Source organism: Heterocephalus glaber, unplaced genomic scaffold (assembly GCF_053883595.1).
Source record: "Heterocephalus glaber isolate CG9 unplaced genomic scaffold, H.glaber_assembly_v1.0 deba00000546, whole genome shotgun sequence".
Taxonomy (NCBI): domain Eukaryota; kingdom Metazoa; phylum Chordata; class Mammalia; order Rodentia; family Bathyergidae; genus Heterocephalus; species Heterocephalus glaber.
In genome coordinates this window covers 39261016-39287036 of record NW_028258147.1, presented here as the reverse complement: position 1 = coordinate 39287036, position 26021 = coordinate 39261016, and the positions used below count along the sequence as shown (strand labels likewise).

The window sequence follows — 26021 nt, the reverse complement described above, 5'->3', positions numbered from 1 at the left end:
TCAGATTTTTCTCCTAAACTTTTCACAAAGGAATATGGTATAAACCAGTATTGACAGAACAATCTGAATCCTAAAATAGTGTTTTTGTTTTTTTCAGGAAGTGGTTCTTAAAGATGGAAGAATTGAAAGACTAAAGTTGGAACTTGAAAGGAAAGATGCGGAAATCCAGAAGCTGAAAAATGTGATCACTCAATGGGAGGTGTGTATCCACTTACTCTTATAAAGGGAGATAACTCCATAAACTTGCACATTTTCTGTTTTTATTATATGTAAGTGTGTTTAATAGTCAGTTGATAGAAATAACTACTTGGGTAATTTTAACTGGTTGATTTTAAATCTGAGTAATATAATTTTTGGTTTGTTTGGGGTTTTTTGTTGTTGTAGTTGTTGTTGTTGTTGTTTTGTGGTACCGGGGATCAAACTCAGGACTTTGCGCTTGCAAGGCAGGCGTGGCACCACTGAGCTAAATTCCTGGCCCTCTGAATAATATAATTTTTATTGTCATAAACTATATATAAAACATAAGCATTTAAGTGTATAATTCAGTAACTTAAATATCTTAACAATAATATGTGCCATCACCACTATTTCCAGAACTTTTATCATTCCAAACAAAAACTCTGTATCCACTAAACAACTCCCTAGCCCTTGTAATCTGTCATCATGAATCTGCCTATTCTAGGTAACTCATATTGGTAAAATCATATACCATCTGTCCTTTTGGGCCTAGCTTGTTTCACTTAACTTCATGTTTTTGAGGGTCATCCATCCATATTGTAGTATATATCAATTTTAGTCCTTTTTATAGGTCAATATATTCTACTGTATGTATATACCACATTTTGTTAATTAGTGTACAAGTATTTGAGTCCTTGCTTTCAATTCTTGGGGCATATACTTAAAAGTAAATGATTGGATCATGTGATATTCTGTTTAACTCCTTGAAGAGCTACCAAACTTTTCCAGAGCAGCTGTACATTTTATATTCTCAGCAGCAGTACACAAGGGTTCCAATTTCTCCACATCCCCACTACCACTTGTTATGTATATAATTTACTGTATTTTTAACTACAAATCTATTATTCTATTATTTCTTCCTTTAGGTTTTAGAAAAATCTCTTATACATCTCAAATATTATTTTTTGCTAATAATTAATTTATGGAGCAATTACTGACTGAATGCTCGTAGTATACTAGGTGCTTTTCTGGGCCCTGAATGTGTAAAAGTGAAAAAAGTAAATCAAGTTCCAGCCCTGATTGTTCTTAAATGCCTCTTCCTCCTCTATACATGCCTTTAAAAATCTTACCTTCTAGGCTGGGGATCTAGCTCAGTGGTGCCACTGCCTGCCTCTTGCAAGTGCAAGGTCCTGAGTTCGATCCCCGATACCAAAAAAAAAAACAAAAATAACCTTACCTGCCAAATCCTGCTTGTATCCATCTTCTTTAGCTTTTAATTTCTATTTTTCCTTCATTTTTGCACACAGGGAACGCAAAGGTGAGATATAGATGAGATAAACATGTAAATAATTAAATACAATGTAGGAATTAAAATTATAAAAATAATTACAATACAGTGTAGGAATTAAAATTGAGATTTGGCAGAGTATTCCTGAAGGACAGAGAAAGGAATAAATAAACTGCTGCCACTGAAAACTGGTGAAGATTTCACAGAAAAAATGATTTTTTCCAGGTAGGGAGAACAGCATGTACAAAGGCATGAGAATGGTAAGAAGTATATTCTAGCTGACATTTAGAGAAATGGGAACCTGTCCATAAAAGGTAAAATTAGAGATCTTCCTTGGGATAAGAAGTAGAAAGCATTTGGATTTTAAACAGAGACTAGTAAACATTTTTAGCAGTGAGGTGACATGAGAATTGTTTTATGGGCTGATAATGCCTATGGCTGAGATCTGAGTGAAGATAGTCCAGTAAAACAAAGAATAAATACTAAGTTGAACTGGTTTGAAGACTAGAACTCACAAATTTCATTTTGGACATGTTGAATTTTAAGTGGCTGTGGTACTTGCAAACATACATTCTTAGGATACAGTTGGACACAGTGGAATCACAACATATCCACATTTAACTTTATATGGTCTCTTTTTCATGAAATCCAAAATACCCGTAATGGCACTGTATATTTCATATGTGCTGTTTGTTATAAACTACTTGTTACTAGTATTTCATATATTTCTGTTTTTGTAGATACATTTACTATTTAGGATTGTATATACAAAACTGTATATGCTATTTTTTATAAGTAGTTTAGGGTATTGTCAGAGGTAAGTTTGCACGTTTGCTTTATGAGCTGATTTTAGACCCTAAGACTTTCATAAGAGGTGCCTGCATGTATATTGACCTAGACCTTGGACAAAAGGCTTGAGCTACAAAGAGTTTGGTGAGCATTAGCATAGATTGCAGCTCTGACACTGGAAGTTTCATAGTAGTGTAGTTTCATGTTCATAGTGAATATAGTTGCAGTTAAATGTATGTTTTTCCTCTCATAAATTTGTTTCCATCTGACTTGTCTTCCTTCTTTTTTTTTTTTTTTTTTTCTGATATGCCTAGGCTGGCCTTGAATTCACAGGCTCAAGCGATCCTCTGGCCTTAATCTTTCTAGTAGCTGGGACAACAGGCATATGCCAACACTTCCATCCCTTCTTGATCATTTTTAAGCTTCTCAGAAGGCCTACCTGGGTAGGAGCCATGGTGCAGGCCTATGAACCCAGCACTTGGGAGGCTGAGGTAGGGAGGATCACAAGTTTGAGTCCCAGCTGGGCAACTTAATGAGACCCTCTCTCAAAATAAAAAGTAATAAGAGATAGGGGTATAGTTCAGTTGTAGAGTACTCCAAATTTGATCCCCAGGACCATAGGGAGAAAAAAAGTCCCACTCTTCTTAGACTTACTGTGGTGCTTACTTTGATTCACTGTATTGAGGGCAATATTACTCCATAAACATTATTAATTTATCATCAGCAGTTTAATGGATAGAGCACTGCATGGCAAAAGCTATCTTTATAGTACTTGAAATACCTTTAGTAGCTGGAATATAGCTCAGTGGTAGAGCATTTGCCTAGCATGCATAAGGCCTTGAGTTTAATCCCCAGCACAGAAAAAAAAATTAAATTTATTAACTGGGCATAGCCCAGTAATACAGCGCTAAGCTCACATCCATAAGGCCCTGGATTCAATCCCAATACCACAAAAAAAATTTTTAAATCTGGGAACTTGTGTACATATCTTTGTACATGTTGAAAGAAGAAATAACAAGTTTGTTACACTGATGTGTTTTCTTTAGGCTTTTATTTTTCTATAATAAAGTATGGTTTTATCTAATGTACTAATTTATTAACTATCAGTGATTCAGAGATTGTTGCAAGATATGTTGAATAAAGGTAGTGTAGGCAAAAAATTGTTTAGACTATTCATGATAATGTGGGAGCACTATTCCTCTCATTCATAAATGTGTAATTGTTACCATTTATATTGTGTAAGAAGAAACTGCCATTTGGAAAAAGAAACTTTAAAGATATTTCAGTAAATTACTAATTCATGTCAGTCCCAAATTACTATAACAATAGTTGGTTAGTTGGCAAAATAATGGAATTAGTGAAACCTTAACTGGGGAAGTATAAAACTACACTGTAAACTTTAATAACCTAGCCAGGTGTGGTGGCACATGCCTGTAATCCCAACGTTCTGGGCAGCTGAGGCAGGAAAGATGGCAAGTTTGAGACCAGCCTGGACAGTTTAGCAACCTAACAAGACCCTGTCTCAAAAATAAAAAAGGCTGGGGATATAGTTTAGTGCAAAGGTCTTGGGTTCAATCCCCAGTACTGCAAAAAAAGAAAGAAATCCAAAAAACACTACAAGTGTCTTAAAATTTAAATTAGGGTTAAATAAAATTTAAAATTCATTTTCTTGGTCTGAGAATGTAGCTCAGTGGTAGAGTGCTTACCACTGAATTCAATCCCTAGTAGATCCCTGCTCCTGTTCATTTTCTCAATCACACTAGCTACATTTCTCATGTTCAGTAGCCACGTAGGGCAGTAGCAGATTCAGAACAGATGGAAAGTTCTAGTATATTAATGAACAATACTGACGCAGAACTATCAGTCATTTTTCTTTAGGTTTGAATCTAAATTATTTTAAATTTGCTAAGGGTTTATTTGAGGAGTAAAAGAGGAAGACTGTGTAGGAAAATTAAGTATTATCCTGACTTTATTTTTACCCTTTAATTTTTGATCACCTATAATATTCTTTGCTACTATGATGTCAGATTTAAGTAATAGATAATTCCAGTTACATTTCCCCCATTCTGTTTCTTCCAAAAGTAATTTATTCATTTGAGCAAGCCTAGAATTGATGGATCCATAAATTGATATTGATCATTTATTATATCATTTACTTTTTAAAAATTAAATCTTTTTTCTTTGACTGTTAGGCAAAGTATAAAGAAGTAAAGGCAAGAAATGCACAGTTACTGAAAATGCTTCAGGAAGGTGAAAGTAAGTGTTCATCTGTGTGTTTTTAGGATTGACGTTTATCTTAATATCTGAAAATAATTGTTCATGATCCATGATTTATCAATGCAACAAAATAAAAAGGTTTTTCCAGAGTGATATAATCTGGGTAGTGGCTGAAAATATTATGTTACACTTCACTTTAATTTTATATATTTTCAACTATTCTGGTAGGATAAACGCTTGAAATTTCAGTTCTTGTAAATTACCGGACTATATTTAGAGGAAAAGCAATTGAAATATTTGCTTAGGTTCTGGCTTTTATTTAGTGGAGGAGGTAGCCTATGATTACTTTAGGTTTTTCTTGTTATTTCCTTCCTATCTTCTCCCTCTCCAATTGCTCTTCTCACTTTTGCTGTGACTCTAAATTTTTGCCAGGAGGTCACCAACAAGAAGCCAAGAAAATCGGTCCAACAAATGATTAGTAAAACAACAAATGGTTAGTAAAGTTGGTGCCATATGAAAACCTGCCAATTGGTGCATTCCTGAATATGTACCTAATGAGATTTATTTTGAAGGTTCTGGGAAAATACTTCATTCATAACAGGGAAGACAATAGGTGTTAATTTTTTTGGTGGGGGGGGGACTAGGGATCAAACTCAGGTCCTTGCTCTTGCACAGCAGGCAGCGAAACCACTGAGCTAAATCCCCGGCCCAATATGTGTCAATTTTAATATGAAATTTATGCAAGGAAAATCACAAAAGAGATGTTGATTAAGATGTGAATAAATGAGAAAAAAATATTGGGTGTGGTGGCACATGCCTGTAATCCTAACACTTGGGAAGCTGAGGTAGGAAGATCACCAGGAGTTCAAGGCCATCCTGGGCTACATAGTGAATTCAAGGCCAGCCTGAACTGCATAGCAAGACCCTGTCTCTCCCCCCCAAAAAACAACAAAAAGTTGTGAATAAAAGAAAATTTCCTGAACAGACATATTAAATATTACAGTTTTATTTCTTAACAAATGGTAAGGAAATCCTAGTACCTTTGAGTATTGTATAGCACTTTAAAAATTGTGAATCTCTAGGGCCGGTGATTTAGCTCAGTGGTTTCACCACCTGCTGCGCAAGCACAAGGACCCGAGTTCAATCCCCAGTACCAAAAAAAAAAAAAAAAAAATTATAAAATTGTGAATCCCACAGTGAAGAATAAGAAAATAAGATATCAAAGTTTTTTGTCAGATGTGAAGGTATTGGTAGTAGAACTAACTGAAATTTAAATTAGTTCACAAAGCAACAGTTGTCAAAACAATATAATCTTTAAGATCCTGGTTTCAATCCTAGCACCAAAATAAAACAAAAACAACATCAATAAAAAGCAGAAGTTGTGTCCAATTGAACAAAAAATAAATTCAAATTCACTATGTGTCAATTGGCCACGCTGTATCTAACTAGAAGAGTTTTGTGTAGAACCATTACATGAAAATTTCTATAACACTCCAGCACTTTAAATGTAAGTATAGTTAATTCTGTTGCAATGTAACATGTGTTCCCCCAAACTCTACCTTTGCAAAGTCACACAGTTAAAGCCACAAGACATGAGAAAAATGGTGTTAAATACACAGCTGTCAAAAACTATTAGTGACTCATTAAATAAAGATGAGAAGGGTACAGGGTCACAGCCAAATAAGAATAAGTTCTATTTTTTGTGGGGTTTTTTTACACACAAGGATGATTATAGTAAACAATACTAGTATTATAAAATTAAAAGTATCTTAAAGAGAGGATTTTGAATATTCTTATCACAAGTAATGTTCAAGATGATGAATAAATGAAATATTCTGAGTTGATAGGGTGATAGCACCACTTTTATGTGTTTTGAACATTCTCTCCTTTGCTAACTTTATTATAATTTTGCCTCTTCAGTCTCTCCCTTGCTTGTTTTCAAAGTGAGGAGTTAGTTTCATGTATTAGCTTTGTGAAGATTTCTAAAGTTTAGGAAACATAGGGGCCAAAATAAAGGGCTCTTGCTTTCCAAAGGAGGGAAATGAATAGCTGTAAAAGACCACAAATGTTATATACTCAGTTATGATATGAAGAACTACATTCATCAGACAGTGCTTTATTGGTATTAAAAGTCAGAGAATAATAATTTCATTAGCCTTTTTAGTATGCTTACTTCAACAGTTTAACAACAAAAAAAGTATTCTGTACTCTTTAAAATCTTACTTTAAAATTAGTCGAAGTATTTAAAGTCTTTTTCTGTGTGAAATTTTAACTTTTCTTGTATACTTTTCCTAGTTAATGTAGATTGAAAAATTGCACGTTCATTATATCTGTGCAATTAATATTTTAACACTGCAGGATATTTTAAAATTCTCATAGAAAATGCTGGTGGTGATAATGATCAGAATTTACTGGTGAAAAATAAGACCTACACATTCTGTTTTTCCTTTTTATCAGTGAAAGATAAAGCAGAAATACTTCTGCAAGTTGATGAATCACAAAGTATCAAGAATGAGCTAACTATACAGGTAATGAACTATAGAACGCACATGACAAGTTTCCTTTTTAAATTTGTATTAGTATATGTTTGCAGTGCATGTTTGCCTTCCTTATATACATAACACATTTAAATTACGTTTTTCATCCCCTTTTCCTCCCCTCTATCCCCCTTTTCTCTGTCTCTTGGTGCCCTTCGCATTTTGAAAAATCTACTGTGTCTCCTTACTTCTTCTTATTCACTTTTTATTTTGCTCTTCATTTATTTATTTATTTTGCTCTCATATGAGAGAAACCATGTGATATTTAAACTCCTTTGTCTCATTTAACATTAGAGTCTCAAGGTGCATCCATTATCCTACAGATGGCTCAACTTTACACTTCTTTATGGCAGAGTAATACTCTATTGTGTGTAATTATCTCATTTTTTCTATCCATTCATCTGTTGCTTGGCATATAGGCTATTTCCAAGATTTAGCTATTATGAATTGTGCTGTTATAAACATGTGTATGCATATATCACTGTAATAATGATGTTTCTGATTCTTTCAAGAAGATACCTAATAGCTAGGTCAAAAGAATCATGCCACAGAGATATATGTGCACCCATGTTTATAGCGGCACAGTTTGTAATAGCTAAAGCTTGGAAACAGCCCAAGTGCCCATCAACTGGAAACTGGATAAAGAAGATGTGGCTTTTTTATAAAATGGAGTACTACTCAGCCATAAAGAATGAGAAACTAGAGTCATTTATAGCTAAATGGATGCATATTGAGGTCATACTCTTAAGTGAAATAAATAGGACGCACATGTGTAAATACTGAATATTTTTCTCTAGTGTGAGAAACTGAGAATGTAAATAAGGATTAAAAGGATTAATAACTAATAATTGATACTTTGAAATAGGAAAAGATCCAAAGGGGTAGGGTGGTGGGAGGAGATGGGGAAAGGAAAGAATGGAAAGGAAAAATTATGAGAAAAGAAAAAAAAAAAGGAAACAAAGTGTATGTAAATAGGGAAGGGTGGAGCGGGTGAAGGGCACACAGGTAATGGGGAAAAAAATAAGAACCAAGATACATCATGTTCAGGTACAAGCACCCAATGATAAATGGAAATGTATTGTATACCTAAAATGTACCAATAAAAGAATTTAAGCAAAAAAAAAAAAAAAAAGAAAGAAAATAGCTGGGTCAAATAGAATTTCTATTTTTAGTTTTTTGAGGAATCTCCATGCTGAATTCCACAGTGATTGTACTAGTTTACATTCCCAGCAACAGTGTAGAAAAGTTCATTTTTCACTGCAGCCTCACCAGCATTTGTAATTACTTGATTTCTTGATGATGTTCATTCTTCTGGGGTAAAATGGACTCTTAGTGTTCTTTTAATTTGCACTTCTCTAATGGCCAGCAATGGTAAGCATTACTTCATGTATTAACTGGCCATTTGTACTTCTATGAAGTGTCTATTCATTTCACTTGCCCATTTTTTTGACTGGATATTTTATTTGGGGAGATCTAATTTTCTTTGAGTTCTTTATATATTCTGGATATTAGACCTCTGTCTGAGGAATAGCTGGGGGCAATTTTTCACATTCTGTAGGTTGTCTTTTCACTCTGTTGGTTGTTTCTTTTGTTGTGCAGAAGCTTTTTAATTTGATATGATCCCATTTGTTGATTCTCAGTACAGATATTCCTCATTTCATGAACTACCTGTGTAACAACTCTTTGGACTTATAACCAAGGCATGCTGTTTGGACTTATGACCCATCTTTTTTTGTTTTGTATAGTTCTGTACATTTGTTTATAGAGCCTCGGTGTCTTTTTTTATACAGTACACCTTATAGAGTACTGTAATTTTTCATGATTGTACTATCCAGTACTGTAGATTTATGTTGTTAAATGTTACAGTACTGCAATTAAGAGTTATGTAAACAAAAGCAAAGTCATCAAGTTGCTTTGACTATTTCTTTGTTCTGAATATTGTAATGTACATACTATATACAGTTCTTCATTTAGCCGCCAGTTCACTTAAAGACCTAGTCACAGGAACATAACTTGATCAAACTAGGAATGTCTACTATTTCCTGTGCAACTAGGTTTCTGTTCAGGAAGTCCTTGCCTACACCTATGACTTCAAGAATTTCACCTATTTTCTCTTCTAGCAGGTTGTTTCTGCTTGAACATTTGCTTCTTTGATCCATTTTGATTTTAGTTTACTACATGGTAAGAAATATGGATCTAGATTCAATCTTCTATATGTGGATAGCCAGTTTTCCCAGCACCATTTATTAAAGAGACTATCTTTCCTCCAGCAGAAGTTTTTGGTCCCTTTGTCAAAGATCAATAGGTGCATATGCTTGGGGTTGTTTCTGCATCCTCTATTCTGTTCCATTGATCCTCATGTCCATTCTTAGGCCAGTATCATGCTGTTTTTATTACTATAGCTTTGTAATATGACTTTTAAAAATGTACTTCCACAGACAGGCAACTCCCAACTTGGCTGATCATCAAAATTGTGGGGAAACTTTTTGATTGCAGATTAAAATCCAATTAAATAGGTTTAGAACAAAGCCTAGACATCAGAATTTTTTAAAGATTACTAGTTGATTCTTATGACCAGCTAAATTGGGGTGCCATTGCCATAGTTTAAAAATGAGAGGAGAGAAAAGTGAGATAGGCAGTCCTGTTGAGAAGTAAAAGGAAACTGATAGTGTTAGAGCACAGTGACAAGAAAGAACAAAGAAGAAAAAGGATAAACAAAAATATAGGAAATGAAAGATAAGAAAGGGAAATTTGAAAGGGGAAAAGAGAAAAGAAACTGAAAGGAAAAAAAAGGGGAGTAAAAACTTCAAACCTCCAAAGAACTCGATGATGGAAAATGTTAAAAATAGTAACAGCCCATTAGCATAAACATAAATCAAAAGAAGACTACTTCAAAGAAAAGATTCTGGTGTTTCTCGAATAAGTGGCATCTTTCCAAGATTGGCATTCTTGAAATCCTGCCTGTCGCAGTTTCTCCAAGCAGCGTAAGACTTGTGGGTTTTTGAGATGCCTTTCCCATACCAGAGGCCCCTCTGTTCATTCACCCCAGAATGTGGCTACCATCTAAACCACATTCCTTGCTCCCTTTGTAGACAGGAAATGCAATCAACCCTCTTGTCTCTGCCGGATATAGACTGCAGGGCAGCGGTCCAAATGGACTTTGGGCTTATGGTTGAGATAGGTGGGCTCTGGTTGCTCCCTTCTCTCCCTGGACTTTGTCCTCATCCAGGATTAGGTATGTGAGTTAGTCCTTGCCTCTGCTGCCTCATGGCAAGGAAAAGCAAAAGGGAGGACATGGATGGTTGTGCCCTAGCATGGGGCAAGGGGGCTTGCCTCCAGCCTGGGCCTGCTTGGTTGCATTGGACACGCTTTCTTAAGCTATTCTTAGCTTTAAGTTAGTAAATTTAATGTAGTAGAAACACAGTGCATCAACGTTGCAAGATGGTGATAGAAATTGTATTATTGTGCAATAGCAAATAAGTGAAGATTCTATTTAAACTTGAACCAAGGAAGATAGATATATCCTGAAAAATGGAGGAAGATACAGTGGTATTTTAGATGGACTATAAACATAGAGAAAGAGCAGACAGAACTTACCCTGTTATAAGACTTGATTTTTTCTCCTTCAGTTATTCTGTTTTCTCTTATTACAATGAGCTCATCTTAGCTATCTTTAGTATATAGCTAATAGAAATTATAGGGACGATTTCTCCTCAGATACTAGTTTATCTGTCACATTTTATCATTGTGAATAAGTGTTAAGAGTTACTATATTGCAAAAAAAAAACTATACTTATAAAATTGTTTTCTTATTGAATATTTGGTTTTAGGTAACTTCACTTCATGCTGCATTAGAACAAGAAAGATCTAAAGTGAAAGTATTACAAGCAGAATTAGCCAAGTACCAGGTATGCTCTTACCATTTTAAAGAGTTTTCATCACAAACAGTACATTTTGAGTACATACTATGTGAGAATAAATGGACTGTCATTCTTACGCCAAAATTTATCCACCAAATATATTAATAATTTTGTTGTTGGTCATAAAATTTACATTTTAGAAAAAGATTAGTCTTGATATTGGTGCATACAGCAATACTAAAATAATTTTGGAAAATCCTTAGAACTACACAGCAGATGTGGTATACATGCCATTGAAACATATTGAGGGAAGGCACATAATGCCATTTGTCCCATTACATCATAAGTTTGATGCCTTAGAACAGTGATGTCTCCTAGATATCTCCCTGTAAAGATATCTTTTTTTTTTTCGAGCTCAAAACCTTGTGCTTGCAAGGCAGGCATGCTGCCACTGAGCTAAATCCCCAGCCCCTCCCCTTTATATTTAATAAGTAACATGTGGGTGATGCTTTCATATTATGTGAGTATCCCTTTCACCTAGTGATTTTACCCATTGATGATAGTTGTATTAGATATTATTATTTGTATTAGATACTATTTGTATTAGGTATTATTTTAGGGATTGCAAAATAATGGTTTTACCTGGGCATGGTGTCACATGCCTATAATCCTAGCACGCTGGGAAGCTAAGGTAACAGGATTGCATATTCTAGCCCAACCTAGGCAACTTAGCAAGAATCTGTTTCAAAATAAAAGATAAAAAGGGCTCAAATGTAGCTGAGCAAAAAGGCCCTGGGTTTAATCCCCAATATAAAAAAGTAAATAAAATTATTTTCTAATTCTGTCATTTTTTTCTGCATTTACAAGATCAAATTCAGCATTTTTTCTGAATAAAGCACTAAAAAAAGTACTTTGTTTTAATATGTGTTTGTGTGTGCATACACAAATATATTTGTATGTAAAGATATATGTGTCCAAATCATGAAATACATTAATTAATGTGAAACCATAGTCAAAAAAGCTCTATGCCACTAGCTTTGTGAATCAATTGGAGAGGGAGAGTTCCCTTTGTGTGGAAGCTTTGGAAAGGTTCTTTATGCTTCTTTTTTGGGGTTCTTTTTAAAAATCTCATTGAGAAGCATGGTAAAAATTTTAAGCTTCATAACACTGGTGGCTATAAATATCGGTTACCTACTTTAACACATTCCTTCTATCTTTAACCACTGATGGTACATGCATAACTGTCCCATTCATTGGGTGGCAGGGAACAGTCCCATTGGTGGTTGCCAAGTGGGACAGTCATGCATGTACCACCAGCGGCACAAACTACCCAGCAGTGAGACGTAGGAATTTACGGCTCCGTTGTGAATGTGTTAAAATTTTTTTCCAAATTCATTTTTATCTTCTGCTAACAGGAAATAATTCTTTTTTAAAAAAAACAAAAAAACAAACCATGTCATTACATATCTCATGTCCCAAACAAAACCTTTATCCCAAACAAAACCCTATTTTTCTATGAATAAATCTTTGCAGAATTTTTGTTATCAGGAACAAAGAATAACATTCTTACACTTGGGATGTTTTTACTTTTTAGATGTAAAAATGTTTTGACCCCAAGAGAGACACTATAGGTAGGAGAAAGGTGAAAGAAATAAAGATGAATGCCATCAGTTACAAATGAGTCTGGGCTTGATATGCCCCTGGTATGACCACCGCTTTTATAAATGTATTTCCACAGACAAGCAGCTCCCAACTACTAGTAGATAAATCTATCAAATCATTACTTATGGTTAAATTGAGGGATAGAATATGTAGTTATGAATGATTTTTATTTTCTTCTTTGTAGCTTTATCTTTTCCAAATTACTACAGTATTTGCTTTTTAAATTAAAGCAGAAAATGTTATGTTATAAATAATACATGTAACGTTTTTGTTTTTTAAGCTACCTTCCTTTTTTCTTGATTCATGTCAAATACTATAAATGGTGTTTCATATGTAACCATTAAGTACAGATTTATATATGCAGGAAAACAGTATGAAAAGTATAACCTACTTTCCATTCTACTGATGAACAAAATCAAATTTCTAGCACTGTTTAATATGAACAATACTAGACAGAACTTGAATTATGAAGTACCCAGAAAGTAGTGAACTGAATTCCTAAGTTTGCTATTCATATGGAACAAATTAAATGTATGGTTTATTTTGATAGTGATCAAAAACTATATTTTTTGCTCTGGGGCAGTCAAAATGAGTTCTAAAAATTAAGATATTTATGATCTTACAAATTAAGACTAGACAAATTTATGTAGAACTATTAAAACTGTTTTCTAAAACATTTTTAACATTTATTAACATAACCATATAAGAATAATTTAGTTGTATGTGCACTCAAATTTATAATGAATTCAAGAAAAAAATGCTTCATTTTCATATTACAAAATGCCTTTGGTTTCATATTCTTTAAATTAAAATGGCCCCAAAATGGTGTTTCCTAAGTACTTTGCTCTGTTTTTCTTTACAGGGTGGCAGAAAAGGAAAAAGAAACTCTGAATCTGACCAGTGCAGGTGATTACATTAGCCTTTGAAGTCAGCACAAAAATTAAACTTTCAGGGCTTTTCAAAAATGTAGATATTTAATGTTGTGCAGCTGCTAGACTATGCAGTTTTGTTGAAGGAACAACAAGCAACTAGCTAATAGTCTATAAATTTATGTTTTTTGGCTTAAAAGTGAAAAGAAAAAATTAGAATTCCAGTAGAACTTAATGATTATTGTTTACTATCCATACTTCTTGTCACTTTAGTTTTTCATCATTCAATAAATTTACTTTACTATTTGTCCAGTGTTTGATTTTTTTTAAAGTTCCATAAACAATGTGAAAACATTATTTTTTGCTTTATAGCTCAGTCAATTAATTGGATTCTCTCAGTTCAGCGAATATTTAGCATTTTCTGTGCACTATGCCTTACAGGACAGATGAGTGAAATGTGGTTGATATCCTCAGGTAGCTGCTTATGCTTAGGGAAAATTGAAGATAGAAGAGGGTAAAGTAAAACAAGAGAAAAAACTAATTATCATGTGTATTATATTGTTTAGAAACAGATATTTTTTACAAAGTACTTTTGGAAATTTGTTGAAAAGCATTACAGGCAGAAGGAATGAAATCTGGTCTGAAAGATTTGTTTAAAGAACAATCTGCCCTGAGGACAGTAACTTGACGCACTTAGAATAGGAAGAGTGCTGATGTATGAGAAGGAATGAATGAGAGATTTTTCATTAGTGTAGTCAAGTACTAGAATAACTTGTTGCTTATGAGACTTAGTTTTTTTAGTATATTCACTAAAATACAGTTATGATTCATTAAAAGAAAGGTTTTCTTTGTGTAATAACAAAGATGAACACACAGATACTGGTCTTGGCCTCCAAAACCACCATTTTATGAAAGATTTTACTTGTTGACCATATTTGGAGAAAAAAAATTTAAGAGATTGTAAAATTATCATCATTGTTTATATGTCTGTCTTCTTCCATGATGGGTGAATTAATGTAGGGGAGATGGATAGAACTGACTTTTGACATATTAAGTTGGATTTTCTTTTAGAGAATCTAAAAGTAGAGTGGAAATAGAGATCCAGACCTTTGAGGAGAAGCTAAAGGAATTAAGGATTTTGGATCCATCTGTAGTTACTGTATGAATAATTGACATACTCAAGGATAAGTATTTGAAGAGAAGTATTGCTGAGGACAGACTTTGTAAGCAGAACACAACACACACACACACACACAGGGTGGTCAGAAATGTGGGAGGCAAGGTTGTGAAGGTTGTATGGTGGTCTGAGGTTACAAACATGACTTGGATTTAACAGGTGCAGAACACTGATGGCATTCAGAATGGCTTGTTCAGTGGCACAGAGCAAGATATTGAGGAAAAGTTACAATTCTTTAAGACTTGGCAGTTTAAGAAAGAATCTGAGGCTGGAGCTCAGTGGTAGGGTACTTGCCTGCATGTGTGAGGCTCTGGATTCCATCCCCAGTACTAAAAAGGGGAAGAGGGATCTTGAGGTTCCCTGAAAGGAGCTACAGAATGAGTGAGGTTTGGTTGATTTTTATGTAGAACAGAATAGACCTTTAAAATACTCACAAACAACAGGAAACAGTTAAGAAAACATAGAGACTGGAAGAGGGAAATAAAGGATTGACTTCAAAGCCCACCAGTTAGTTGTTTACTTGCCATCATATAATTGGGTTGCTTTTTAACCACCTCTAACTCATAGTTTAATACTAAATTAAGTTGCTCTCTGTTCATGAAATTATGGCCCTTTGAATATGATAATTTTAAGAATGTTTAAACAGAACATGGGGATTTTGAAAAGAAATATAAAATTATTTTATGACATACACATTAGTATATTTTCATGATGTGTAGCTATTACCATCCACTGTAGTAAGAAAAAAATCCTGAGATTCTCCAGATTCTGTAAATCATGAGGAATTTTTCTGGGGTAAGTTCTTAGATTGAATTTAAAGTGTTTCTCCCTTTTTTAGAAAAGTCAACACCCACTGCTGGTGTTGTTACCAAGTGCTATTACAGGCCTTGTGCTTTAATTTCAGCCAGTAGTAACAAATTACCAAACCTTGGAAATAACCCCAATGTCTAACTTGAATGGTTAATAAAATACTTCAGTGGGAAGTAGTATTATGTATACTCCAGAAAAGGTGTAATTAAAATGAATGAAAACATGGAGTATGCTGAACCAAGTTTAAAAAGTACAAACTTGTATACAGTGATTGCAGCTATGTGAAAAAATACATCTGCACCTGGACAAACTGGAAAGTGGTTAATTCTGAAATCAAACTGCTTGGGTTGGGTGGGAGAAATTATGGGTCAATTTAAGTTTTCTCCTTAAAATTTTATCTAACATACTGGGTTTGTTTTTTTGCAATAAAATATAAGAAAACTACTTTTGGTTGGATTTATGTTAAGTAATTTGCTGTTATGAAGTACACTGCACCAACTTGTTTACTTACATGTTCAACTGATTAAATGTTAATTATTATGGGACTTGTCTTGGGGATAGAAGTTTTATTTTTTAATCCAGAATCCTTTAACTGAAGTAGGTAAGATAGTGGCTACAAGAAAACTTGCTTAGAGTTTCAATTGTTTTATTTCCTGTTGCTTAAACTTTAGAACTTTAGAACTTTTACTATCATTAATCATGTTTTAGAGTTCTGGTGACAACTGTTCAAAATGAACTTTTTTGAAATCATATAAACTAAGATGTGAATTATTTTACAGATTTTTTGTCATTATATACAATTTGCTTTCTTTATAAATTTGTTTGGGAATAGATAATTTACTTCCCAATACCTCAAAAAAGATATATACAGATTCTACCATCTTAAATAAAATTAGTTTTTAGAACAATTTTAATTGATATATATTTGAGCTCCAACTGAATATAGTAGATTAGGATTAGTAAACATGCTTTGTGATTTCAGTTCTTTGAAATCTGTTGAGATATGCTTTATGGACCAATTTGTGATCTACACAGTAAATGTTTTGTGTAGGATTGAAAAACATGTGTTGTACAGTTATGGAACGCAGTATTCTGTATATGTTTGATTAGATCAAGTTTCTTCAAGTCTAATATATCTTTAATGATTTTCTGTCTTCTGTTCTATCATTTACTTAGAAAGATATGTTAAAATCTCAGTGATTGTGGATTTGTCTACTGTCAGTCTGTTTTTGAGGTATATATAAATTTAAAATTGTCTTTATGTTGAAAGATAAATTTTATTTCTTTGAAGGGACTCACTAGTATGTTTCTTACTTTAAAAGCCTTACTCCATCCAATATCATAGCTGTGCAAACTTCCTTGAACTTAGTGTTTTTGTGGTATATTTGGTATCATCCTTTTATTGTCAGTCTTTCTGTGTTTTCCTCCCCCCCACACACATACCTTTTCTTTCTCTTTGTACTAGGAGTTGTATTCAGAGCTTTTGCACTGAACTGCATCCTCAGCCCTTTTTTCATTTTGAGACAAGGTGTCCCTAAATTGTTCTGTTGCCTATCCTGGGCACAATTTGATTCTCCTGCCTCAGCCTCTCAGAGTGGTGAGATTATAGGCATGAACCATCATGCCTGGCTTGTGTTCTTATACTTTTTAATGGATCTCTCTCTCTCTCTCTTTTTTTTTTTTTTGGTACCAGGGATCAAACTCAGGACCTTGTGCTTGCAAGGCAGGCAGCGGACCCACTGAGCTAAATCCCCGGCCCTTTAATGGATCTCTTATAAAAGGCATAATACAGCTTTTTGTTTTTAATCCCATTCTGACAACTTTCTCTGTTTCTGTTTCTTTTTCTCATTTTCTTTGAGTCCATAACTTGATGACCACCTCTTTCATCCAGTCTTTGATGCTTTTAAAAATCCTTCCAGCACTTCAGCTTTTCAAACAGGAATTAGTCTGAATAAGCCAGTCTGTCATATCCCTTGAAAAGGAGAAGCAAAATTCATTGTTTCTATTTTTATATTAGTTGAGGTCTCCTCACCAGCTTATAGTACTAAAGTTTGATTTTAGAGACAGGGTCAACATTTTGAAAAAACTGATTTAAGCCCTATCATTAAAGCAGCTATTATTGGAGCAAAATAACTGACAGCTAGATATTATTCTTCAACACTGTAGCTTATCTTGAGCCAGTAACTTTAATCTTACCAAACATAATATTTGTTTTGTATACTCAATGATAATACAAATACTAACAAATAGTTTATATAATAAAGCCTTTTGGCTTCTAGAAAGGACGATACTAGTCATATCACTCTCTAGTCTATTTTGTTGCCCTGATGTAACAGCAGAGGCTCACTACTTTATAAGGAAAGGCTTATGTAGCCCACAGTTCTGTACATGCAAGAGCATAGCGCCAGAGTCCTGGAGAGGGCTCTCTGCTGCATCACGACATGGTGAGACTGGAAGCAAGAGAGATTTGAGGGGCTGCCAGGCTCACTTTTTTAACATTAATCCTTCCCTCTAGGCCTCACCTCGTAAAGCTTGCATCGCCTCAGCATAACCATGTTGGGGACCAGGCTTGCAGCAGAAGAACCTTTCGGTGACACAGCAAACCATAGTGCTGATAAGATCTAGGCTTATTTCATAGCAAGTATTTTTGCTAATATTTTTTAGATTCAGTTATTTTCTTATTTCCAAATGTTGTAATAACCACATTTTATGGATGTATGGTAGCAAACAAAAGATTTTGGAATATCATAGTGAACCAGGTTTCTAGATGATTTTAAAAACTAGCCAGTCAGGCTGAAAGCCATTGAGCTAAGAGTCAAGACAGAAGAATGACATGCACAGACTCAGGACAAATTTACATCATTAGTAGAGTATGTGAGTTTATGTAAACTCCATTACAAATATTTTTAACTGCCCTTTCCTGTAATTTGACCATGAATTCTTTGACACTCTTTCAAGAAGTGGGGTCTGTCTCTGTTTCTCTTGAATCTGGGTGGCCTCTGTGACAGTTTTGGCCAGTAGAATACAGCAAAAATGACACTTTCTAAACCTGGGCCCCAAGAGACTGGCAGCTGTCACTTCTACCCTCTTGGAATGCTTCCTCAGGAAGGCTAACTACCACAGATAAGTACCTTGAGAAGTATAGGTCCCTGGTTTAATGACCTCAGCTTAGTCATTAGCAGGAACTATAATCCACGTAAGTGTGCCATCTTGGATATCTGTCTCAGTCAAGGCTTCCTATGACCTCGACCTCAGCTGCATTCTGGCTGCAGCTACATATAAGATCCCCAGTAAGAACTGCTCTAGCACTTTAGTCCTTTCAGTCTACTATAACAAAATACCATCAACTGGGGAGCTTATAGACAAGTTTATTTCACACAGCTATGGAGACCAAGAAGTCCAAGAGTAAGGCATGGCAGATTTAGGGTTGTGTGAGGACCTGCTTTCTGGTTCATGCCATCTAGTCGTGTCCTCATGTGATGGAAGGGTCAAAGCGTCTGTCTGGGACCTCTTCTGTAAGGATCTGAAGACCATTTGTGAGGGCTGTGCTGCACGACCTACTCACCTCCCAAAACCCTACCACCTAAACCATCACACTGATGATTGGTTTTCACCATAGGAATTTGGAAAAAACAACACTTAGACAACAGCATTTTCAGCTACTAAATTTGGGAGTAGTTTGTTATACAGCAACAAATAACCAAAGCAAAAATTGTTACCTGGAAAAAGGTGGTGCTATAATGAAAACCCCAAAGCTAATGATAATTGGTTTTTGTCACCCAGGGCAAGGAGAAGGAAGAAATGTCCAACAAAGCTTATTCAGGCAGGTGGCAGGAGGAACTTAAGTCTTTTGGTAACATTGAAAGAAAGGGAGAAAAATGTTATTGGAAGCTCAAGAGATTGAGAGAAAGTTTGACAACATTGTTGCCTGTAATAGCATAGAAAATGAAACTATGAAGATATGACTGGAAAGGTTTTCAGATGGAATACAGAAATTTACAGTTGATTTCTTTAACTGCTAATATAAGATATAGGAAAGATGAAGTAACAAAACTTGTTTTTGAAAAATTGGAGTCAGGAATTGCTGGATTCAAAAGTAAAACTCAAAGTACTAGTCTTTCCCAGAAAGAGTTGCAGAATAATTAGTAGCTTTAGGACAAAGGCCAAACCAAAGGGCTACCAATGAAGCAAAATGTCAAGATAAAAATCTTGAATATGGCTATATAAAATTATATAAAGCCTACCCAGTGTTTTTATCGATTGAGTTTAGAAGTTTTGAATCCTAGATTCTTTTACCAGCTGAAATTTTACTTTATTTATACATGGTATTCATGATAGTTTTGTAAATGAATATTTTAACAAAGTAACTGAGAGTCTAGCAGAATACATTCAAAAGAGACCTTTGCAGTATGATCAAAAAACAGGGTGAATGTTTAATTTTTTAAAAATTGTATTACAATGAAAGATACATTGTCTCCCTACGCAGTATGAGATATACTGTCTCTGATCACCCCTTAAAACACTCCTCCTCAGGCCCAGGATTTAGCTCAGTGGTGCCATCACCTGCCTCACAAGTGCAAACTACTGAGTTTGATCCCCAGTACCAAAAAAACTCCACAAAAAAAACCCCAAAACACTCCTCACTTTGAACACACTTATCCCATCATCCTTGCCACTTTCTGAAGTAGTTCTGGAAGTCTTCTTTCATGAGAATCATTAGTCATGCTGTTGTGGCTGTCTCAGTATCCTGAATCGATTCAAAACGTTTACTTTTCATGATTATTTTGACTTTGGAGAAGAGTCACATGGTATTAGATCCAGTGGATAAGGACATATTGTAATGTTTTTAAATGCTGCTTTTCTATTTGATGCCACATAACATTCACCAAATTTTTTATCAACATCTCATAAAGACGCAAAAGAGGACTTCTATAACTCTCAGAAAGTAGCATGAATGATGGAATAAGTGTGTTCAAAGCAAGGGGGATTAATGGCAGTTTGTCTTTTACTATAATAAAATTTTTAAACATTCACCCTATTTTTCAGTTCCATCTTGTATGTCTACATGGAACAGGACTATATTGGTTGTAACTCTAGCTGCTGCCAGAGTCTGAACTACTAGGCAACACAGTGAGGTCCTATTTCAAAATAAAAAATAAAGGGCTGGGGATGTAGCTTAGTGGCAGTGTTCCTGGGTTCAATCCCCAGTCCTGTGGGGGAAAAAAAAGAATAAGATTATATTAGGGGACCAAGAGATGGAGGAAGGGAGAGGGAAGGAGAAGAAGGGGAAGTAAAAAGAATTAGGATGTGTTTTGTACCTGTACCAACTCCCCACGGTGAATGTGATGTACTGCAAACATGGACTAACAAAGATTATATTGGCTCATTATAGCATATATCATTTTTATCTTTGAAATGTGGATAAAAACCTGTTTTCCTTCTATAAAACTGTGATATAAGCTGATGTGATATATAATCTTTATTCTGCCATAAATTTATTATTGGTAATCTGGTTATTAAAACACAGGTGCCCTTGACGTGCTCTCAAATGGCAGGTACTTTTTCACACATTTCCTGGAAGTGACTTTACTGCCGTTCACTGCTGCCCAGGCAATTTTTTCCTTTTATAAGCCACAGCTCTTTTGAAACTTGCCATAGCTGAGCTCTGGTACCACTAGCCTAGCTCTCCTCGTTACAGCCATCTGCCAATACCTGCCTAAGTTGCTCTCATGCTTTGAAAGAACAGTAGATTCCTTGTCATTGTTTCTTCCCTCCTTCTCAGTAACTCGAACATCCACATAGAGACATCCATTTCCCTGGGGTCTTTATAAATACAGCTTTATTGATATAAAATTCATAGACGGGACTGGGGATTTAGCTCAGTGGTGCCACCTCCTGCCTCACAAGCGCAAGGTCCTGAGTTCGATCTGCGATACTACAAAAAAAATCCATAGACTATAAAATATACCCTTACAAAGTGTATTCTGTGGTCTCAGTATACTCAAGGTTATGCACCCATGACTACTAACATCAGAACATTTTCATCACCCCAAAAGAATCTCTATATCAGTCACTCCACATTCTGCCCTCCCAGTTCCTGGCAACCACTAATCTGCTTTCTGTCTCTGTGGATTTACCTATTCTAGATATTTAATATAAATGGGATCATGTAATATGAGGCCTTTTCAAAGATTTTACTGGTCTCCTTTGTTCAGCACAATCTTTCCAAGGCTTATCCATGTTACAGCATGTATCAGTTCTTTATTCCTGGAATACATTTTTTAGCTATTATGAATAATGCTGCTAGGAACATTCAAATACAGCTTTTTCTGTGGACTTCTACCATTGGTTCTCTTGAATGCTGGTCCATATGGTAATTATGTTTAACTTTTTTTTGGAAGGTGTTGCTGGGGGATTTAAGGACCTCACCTAGGCTAAGCAAGTGCTCTACTACTGAGCTACACACCCAGACTATTTAACTTTTTGAGGTATTTCTAAAACTGTTTTCCGAGCAGCCCCACCATTTTATATTCCTTCCAACAATACATGAGGTTTCCACCTCTTCACCAATACTTATTATCATGTCTCTTGTAGCCACCATAGAGGGTATGAAGTGGTATTATGGGATTTTGATTTTCATTGCCCTAGTGATTAATGATGTTGGGTATCTTTTAATATACTCACTGCTCATTCTAATGTCCTCCAGGGGAAATATCTAGTCAAATCCTTTGACCATTTTTGATTGGGTTGTCTTTCATTATTGAGTTGGTGGCCTCTTTTTCAGACTTTACCTTCAAGTATCTTCTTCCCTCCGTTCTGCTTCACATATTCTTGTAGTCATACCCTATACCAACTTATATTCAGTAGCATCCCCAAAAGCTTAACATTAAGCACCCACTTTTGGAATAACACCTGTCTTTTTAGGCCTTTTGGTAGTACTCTGCAGCATTATTTCTTTAATTCCATAGAGACCTCTAAATCTACTATGACCTTTTGTTAACTTTTAATTTTTAAGTAATTTTAGACTTACAAATAAATTTACCAAACTAGTGTTCTGTTTCATTATATCTCACCCAGCTTCTCTCCTGTAAACATCTTATATAGCTATCATACCAAATAATTATTATAATCATTAGAAATTAACAATACCATGAACTAAAACTGGACAGGATCCAGTCCAGTGTTCTGCATAGCATTTAGTGGTCATGTGCTCTTTCAGGCTTTGTCTTTCATGAATTTGACCCTTGTGAAGAGTACATGCTGTTATTATGTATAATGCTCTTAAATTCATATAAAGTATTATTATGATTTTAGATTGACAGTATTCATTTTTAGCAAGAATATCACAGAGTTGATACTGTGGCCTTTTTGGTTTATCATATGAGGAGGTACATGATACCAATATGTGTTACTCATGGCATTGTTAGCCTTGATTACTGGTTTAAGGTAGTATCTGCCAGATTTCTTTACTACGTAGTTATCTGTGTCTCAGCCATTGTCTTCACAAAGGCTTCAATCCTTCAACACTTTCTTCTGTTCACCCCTGTCTTTCTTCAGCTAGATCATTCTCATCAGTATCTAATGTGTCTACTTTGTTTCATTTAAAGAGAAAAACAAAATCTTTCAAACCATATTCTCTTCTAGCTATAAATCTTTTTTTAACAGCAAAACTTCTCAAGAGATGTTTACACATTTCTTTTTACTTTTTTCACTCATCCCTCCTGTATTCAGCACTTCATTAAAATGATATTCAAGGCCACCAAGGGCTCTGCTCTACCCACATGAGACAACCAAACAATGGACAAGATGTTTGAAACAGCAGTCTGTAAAACACTGGCCATCAGGCAGCAAAGGACAGCGATCCCTGAGAGGAAACACACAAGATGAGTCCTGCTCTTGCCTCATCTTATTGCCTGGTCAGAGCTTCTAGGCCACAGTGCAGAGACGAGAAACCCAGGCAGAGCTTGCCGTGCTCCATGTGTTAATGAGCCACATCTGATAAAGTTCACAGGGCAAAGTGAGTAGAGAGCAACACACAGAGAGCACTCCATGTATCTTAGGGTCTCTACCTTGATTATTCAGAAAGTTCTGGTGCGTGCATGTGAGGAAACTATATCAGGCAAGGAAAGGAGTCTCCCCAAAGGGTCAGCAATAATAATATTAGGTATCACATAGGTTTGGAAGTAGCATCGCTTCCCACCAGGCAGACTGGAAAACTACATGGTTAACATGACATGGGGTAGACTATGAAAAAAGCATCTCACATCAGGAATGGAGAACAGTTTTAAACTGAGCATTGTATAACTTTAAAATTCTTTGAAAATGAAGGCAAAAGTAGGGATTTTTCAGACAGGTAAAAGACAAAGGATTCATCACCACAAGACATACACTACAAAAACTGCTGAAGTCCTTGGACAGAAATGACAAGAGATGAAATGTGGATCAGGAAGAAGAAGTAGGGAACACAGGTAATAAATCACATATGTAAACATTCAATTTTTTTCTTGTTAAATCTATAAAAATGCACTTTTTCAAATAACGTACTGTGTGCAGTTTATAACATTTGTAATTTGAAGGGTATGGCAACAACACAAAAGTCAGCTCAGTGAAGAAACATAACTATTATAAAATTCTTCTAGACCCAAAAATATAAAATTTCTTGAAGGTGGACTATGACAAGTTAAAGATCTATATATTACTATAAACCCCAAAGTGACCACTAAAATTTTAAAAAATGAAGTGGAATCATAGCAGAGATTCAGTTAATTCAAAATAAGGTGGGATACCGCCCCTGGAGCATACCCCGGGAGCATGCCCCCAGAGCATGCCGCATTACAAAGGCGCCCAGGGATGGGGGGGATAAAGTCCATGATTATGAGCTCCAGAAGATAGAGCAGAAGTAAAGAACAGAGAGAGGGCCTCTCTGAGGCTCCTCAGTGAAAAGTGAAGCCCACTGGGAAAATGAAGAAAATCTGTTAAAAAAAAGAAAAAGAAAAAGAAAAAAGATCTCTGTAATAAAGGCACACCAGACCACCTTAGTTGGTAAGTTGGAGGGATCAGCACCTCCCATCAGAACCTGGACTAGCTTTGGGGGCAGGGTAGATTGAACCCGCGGTAGAACCTTGCAGAGTTCAATCCAGCAGGAGCTCAGCATGGGCCTTGCAGCCAGAAATCAGCCTAAATCTCAGTGGACTGCAGCTGGCTTGCTGAGACTAATTGACTTAGATCTGCACACTGCTCCCCATATTGTATATTATGACAGCAGAGACATGCCCTGAAGGGGGCCCTTTATTTTTCTTTATTATTTTTTTCAAAGTTTTTTTCTTATTTTTATTTTTATTTTCCTTTCTTCTTTTCTCTCTCCCCCACCCTCACTTGATCTTCATCTCTCTCCCTTTTTATATCCTGCAAAACTATCTTTCAAAATTGATGAGGAAATAAAATACTTTCATGACAAAGAACACCTGTGAAACTTCATGAGTACCAAACTAGCACTCCAAACAATTCTAAACAATATCCTAGAAAAAAGACAATGAAGGTCACAACTCCACGAGGCCCAAAGAGCAAAGCCATCAGGCAAGGCAAGAAATTAAGGGGGGGGGGGGGGATAAAAGCCAACAACAGGAAAATAACATGACAAGGATAAGTCAATACATATCAGTTATAACCATCAATGTTAATGGCCTCAACTCACCAATCAAAACAAATAGACCAGCTTAATGGATTAAGAAGCAAAATCCAACAATATGCTGTATACAAGAAACACAATTCAAAAAGAAATCCATAGACAAAGTAAAAGGATGAAAAACAGTTCTCCATGTGAGAGGAACCCAGAAAAATGCAGGGGTAACTACCTTATTTGCAGACAAAATAGATTTCAAACCAAAACTAAGAGAGACAAAGAAGGTCACTACATCCTTGTAAAGGGAACAATCCAACAGGAAGAGATGACAATCATAAACGTTTACCAAATACTAATGCCCCCAACTATACAAAGGAAATAGTAATGGACATGAAAAAAAAAAGCACTAATACAATTATAGTGGGGGACCTCAATACCCCATGTCACAAATAGATCATCTAGACAAAAAAATCAACAGAAATAATAGAACTGAACTAAACTTTTGAACAAATGGACTTAATGTCTACAGAGTGTTCCACCCCAGAAAATCAGAATATACATTCTTTTCAGCTACACATAGGTCATTCTCCAAAATGGACCACATGCTATCTCATAGAACATGTTTAAGTAAATGCAAAGGAATTGAAGTTATCCCCTGTATGTTATCAGACCATAGTGCAATTAAGTTGGAGATCAGTAGCATAAGAAACTGCAAGAACTCCACAAACACATGGAAATTGAATAACACTCTCCTGAAAAACCAATGAGTCACAGAAAAAGTAAAAATTTTTCAGTTTCTACAATTAAATGATAATGCCAATACAACATACAGGAATCCATGGGACACAATGAGAACAGTTCTATGAGGAAAATTCATAGCAGTGAATGCCCATACTAGGAAAAAAGAGTGAGCTCAAATAACCTAATGCTGAGCTTCAATCTCCAAGAAAAAGAAGACAAACACAAACCCAAAGCTCATGCAAGAGAGGAAATTATAAAGAGCAGAGCAGAAA

The 26021-nt window shown here is 35.3% G+C and overlaps 1 protein-coding gene across 8 annotated transcripts in view; it reads left to right on the top strand.

Moving 5' to 3' along the window:
* LOC101714814 (G kinase-anchoring protein 1) overlaps window positions 1-13706 on the top strand; it is a 62529-nt gene extending 48823 nt beyond the window's left edge. For 5 of the 8 annotated variants that reach the window (XM_013078714.3, XM_013078715.3, XM_087204766.1 and 2 more), the window contains 5 exons: window positions 98-199; window positions 4447-4510; window positions 6929-6999; window positions 10839-10916; window positions 13393-13706. In XM_013078714.3, the coding sequence (XP_012934168.1) occupies window positions 98-199; window positions 4447-4510; window positions 6929-6999; window positions 10839-10916; window positions 13393-13440 (363 nt within the window). In that variant the 3' untranslated portion in view covers window positions 13441-13706. Of the gene's footprint in view, window positions 1-97; window positions 200-2568; window positions 4385-4446; window positions 4511-6928; window positions 7000-10838; window positions 10917-13392 lie in introns of those variants that run through there. The other 3 variants (XM_087204761.1, XM_087204765.1, XM_087204764.1) reach the window with 3 other exon arrangements.
* The last annotated feature ends 12315 nt before the right edge of the window (window positions 13707-26021 follow it).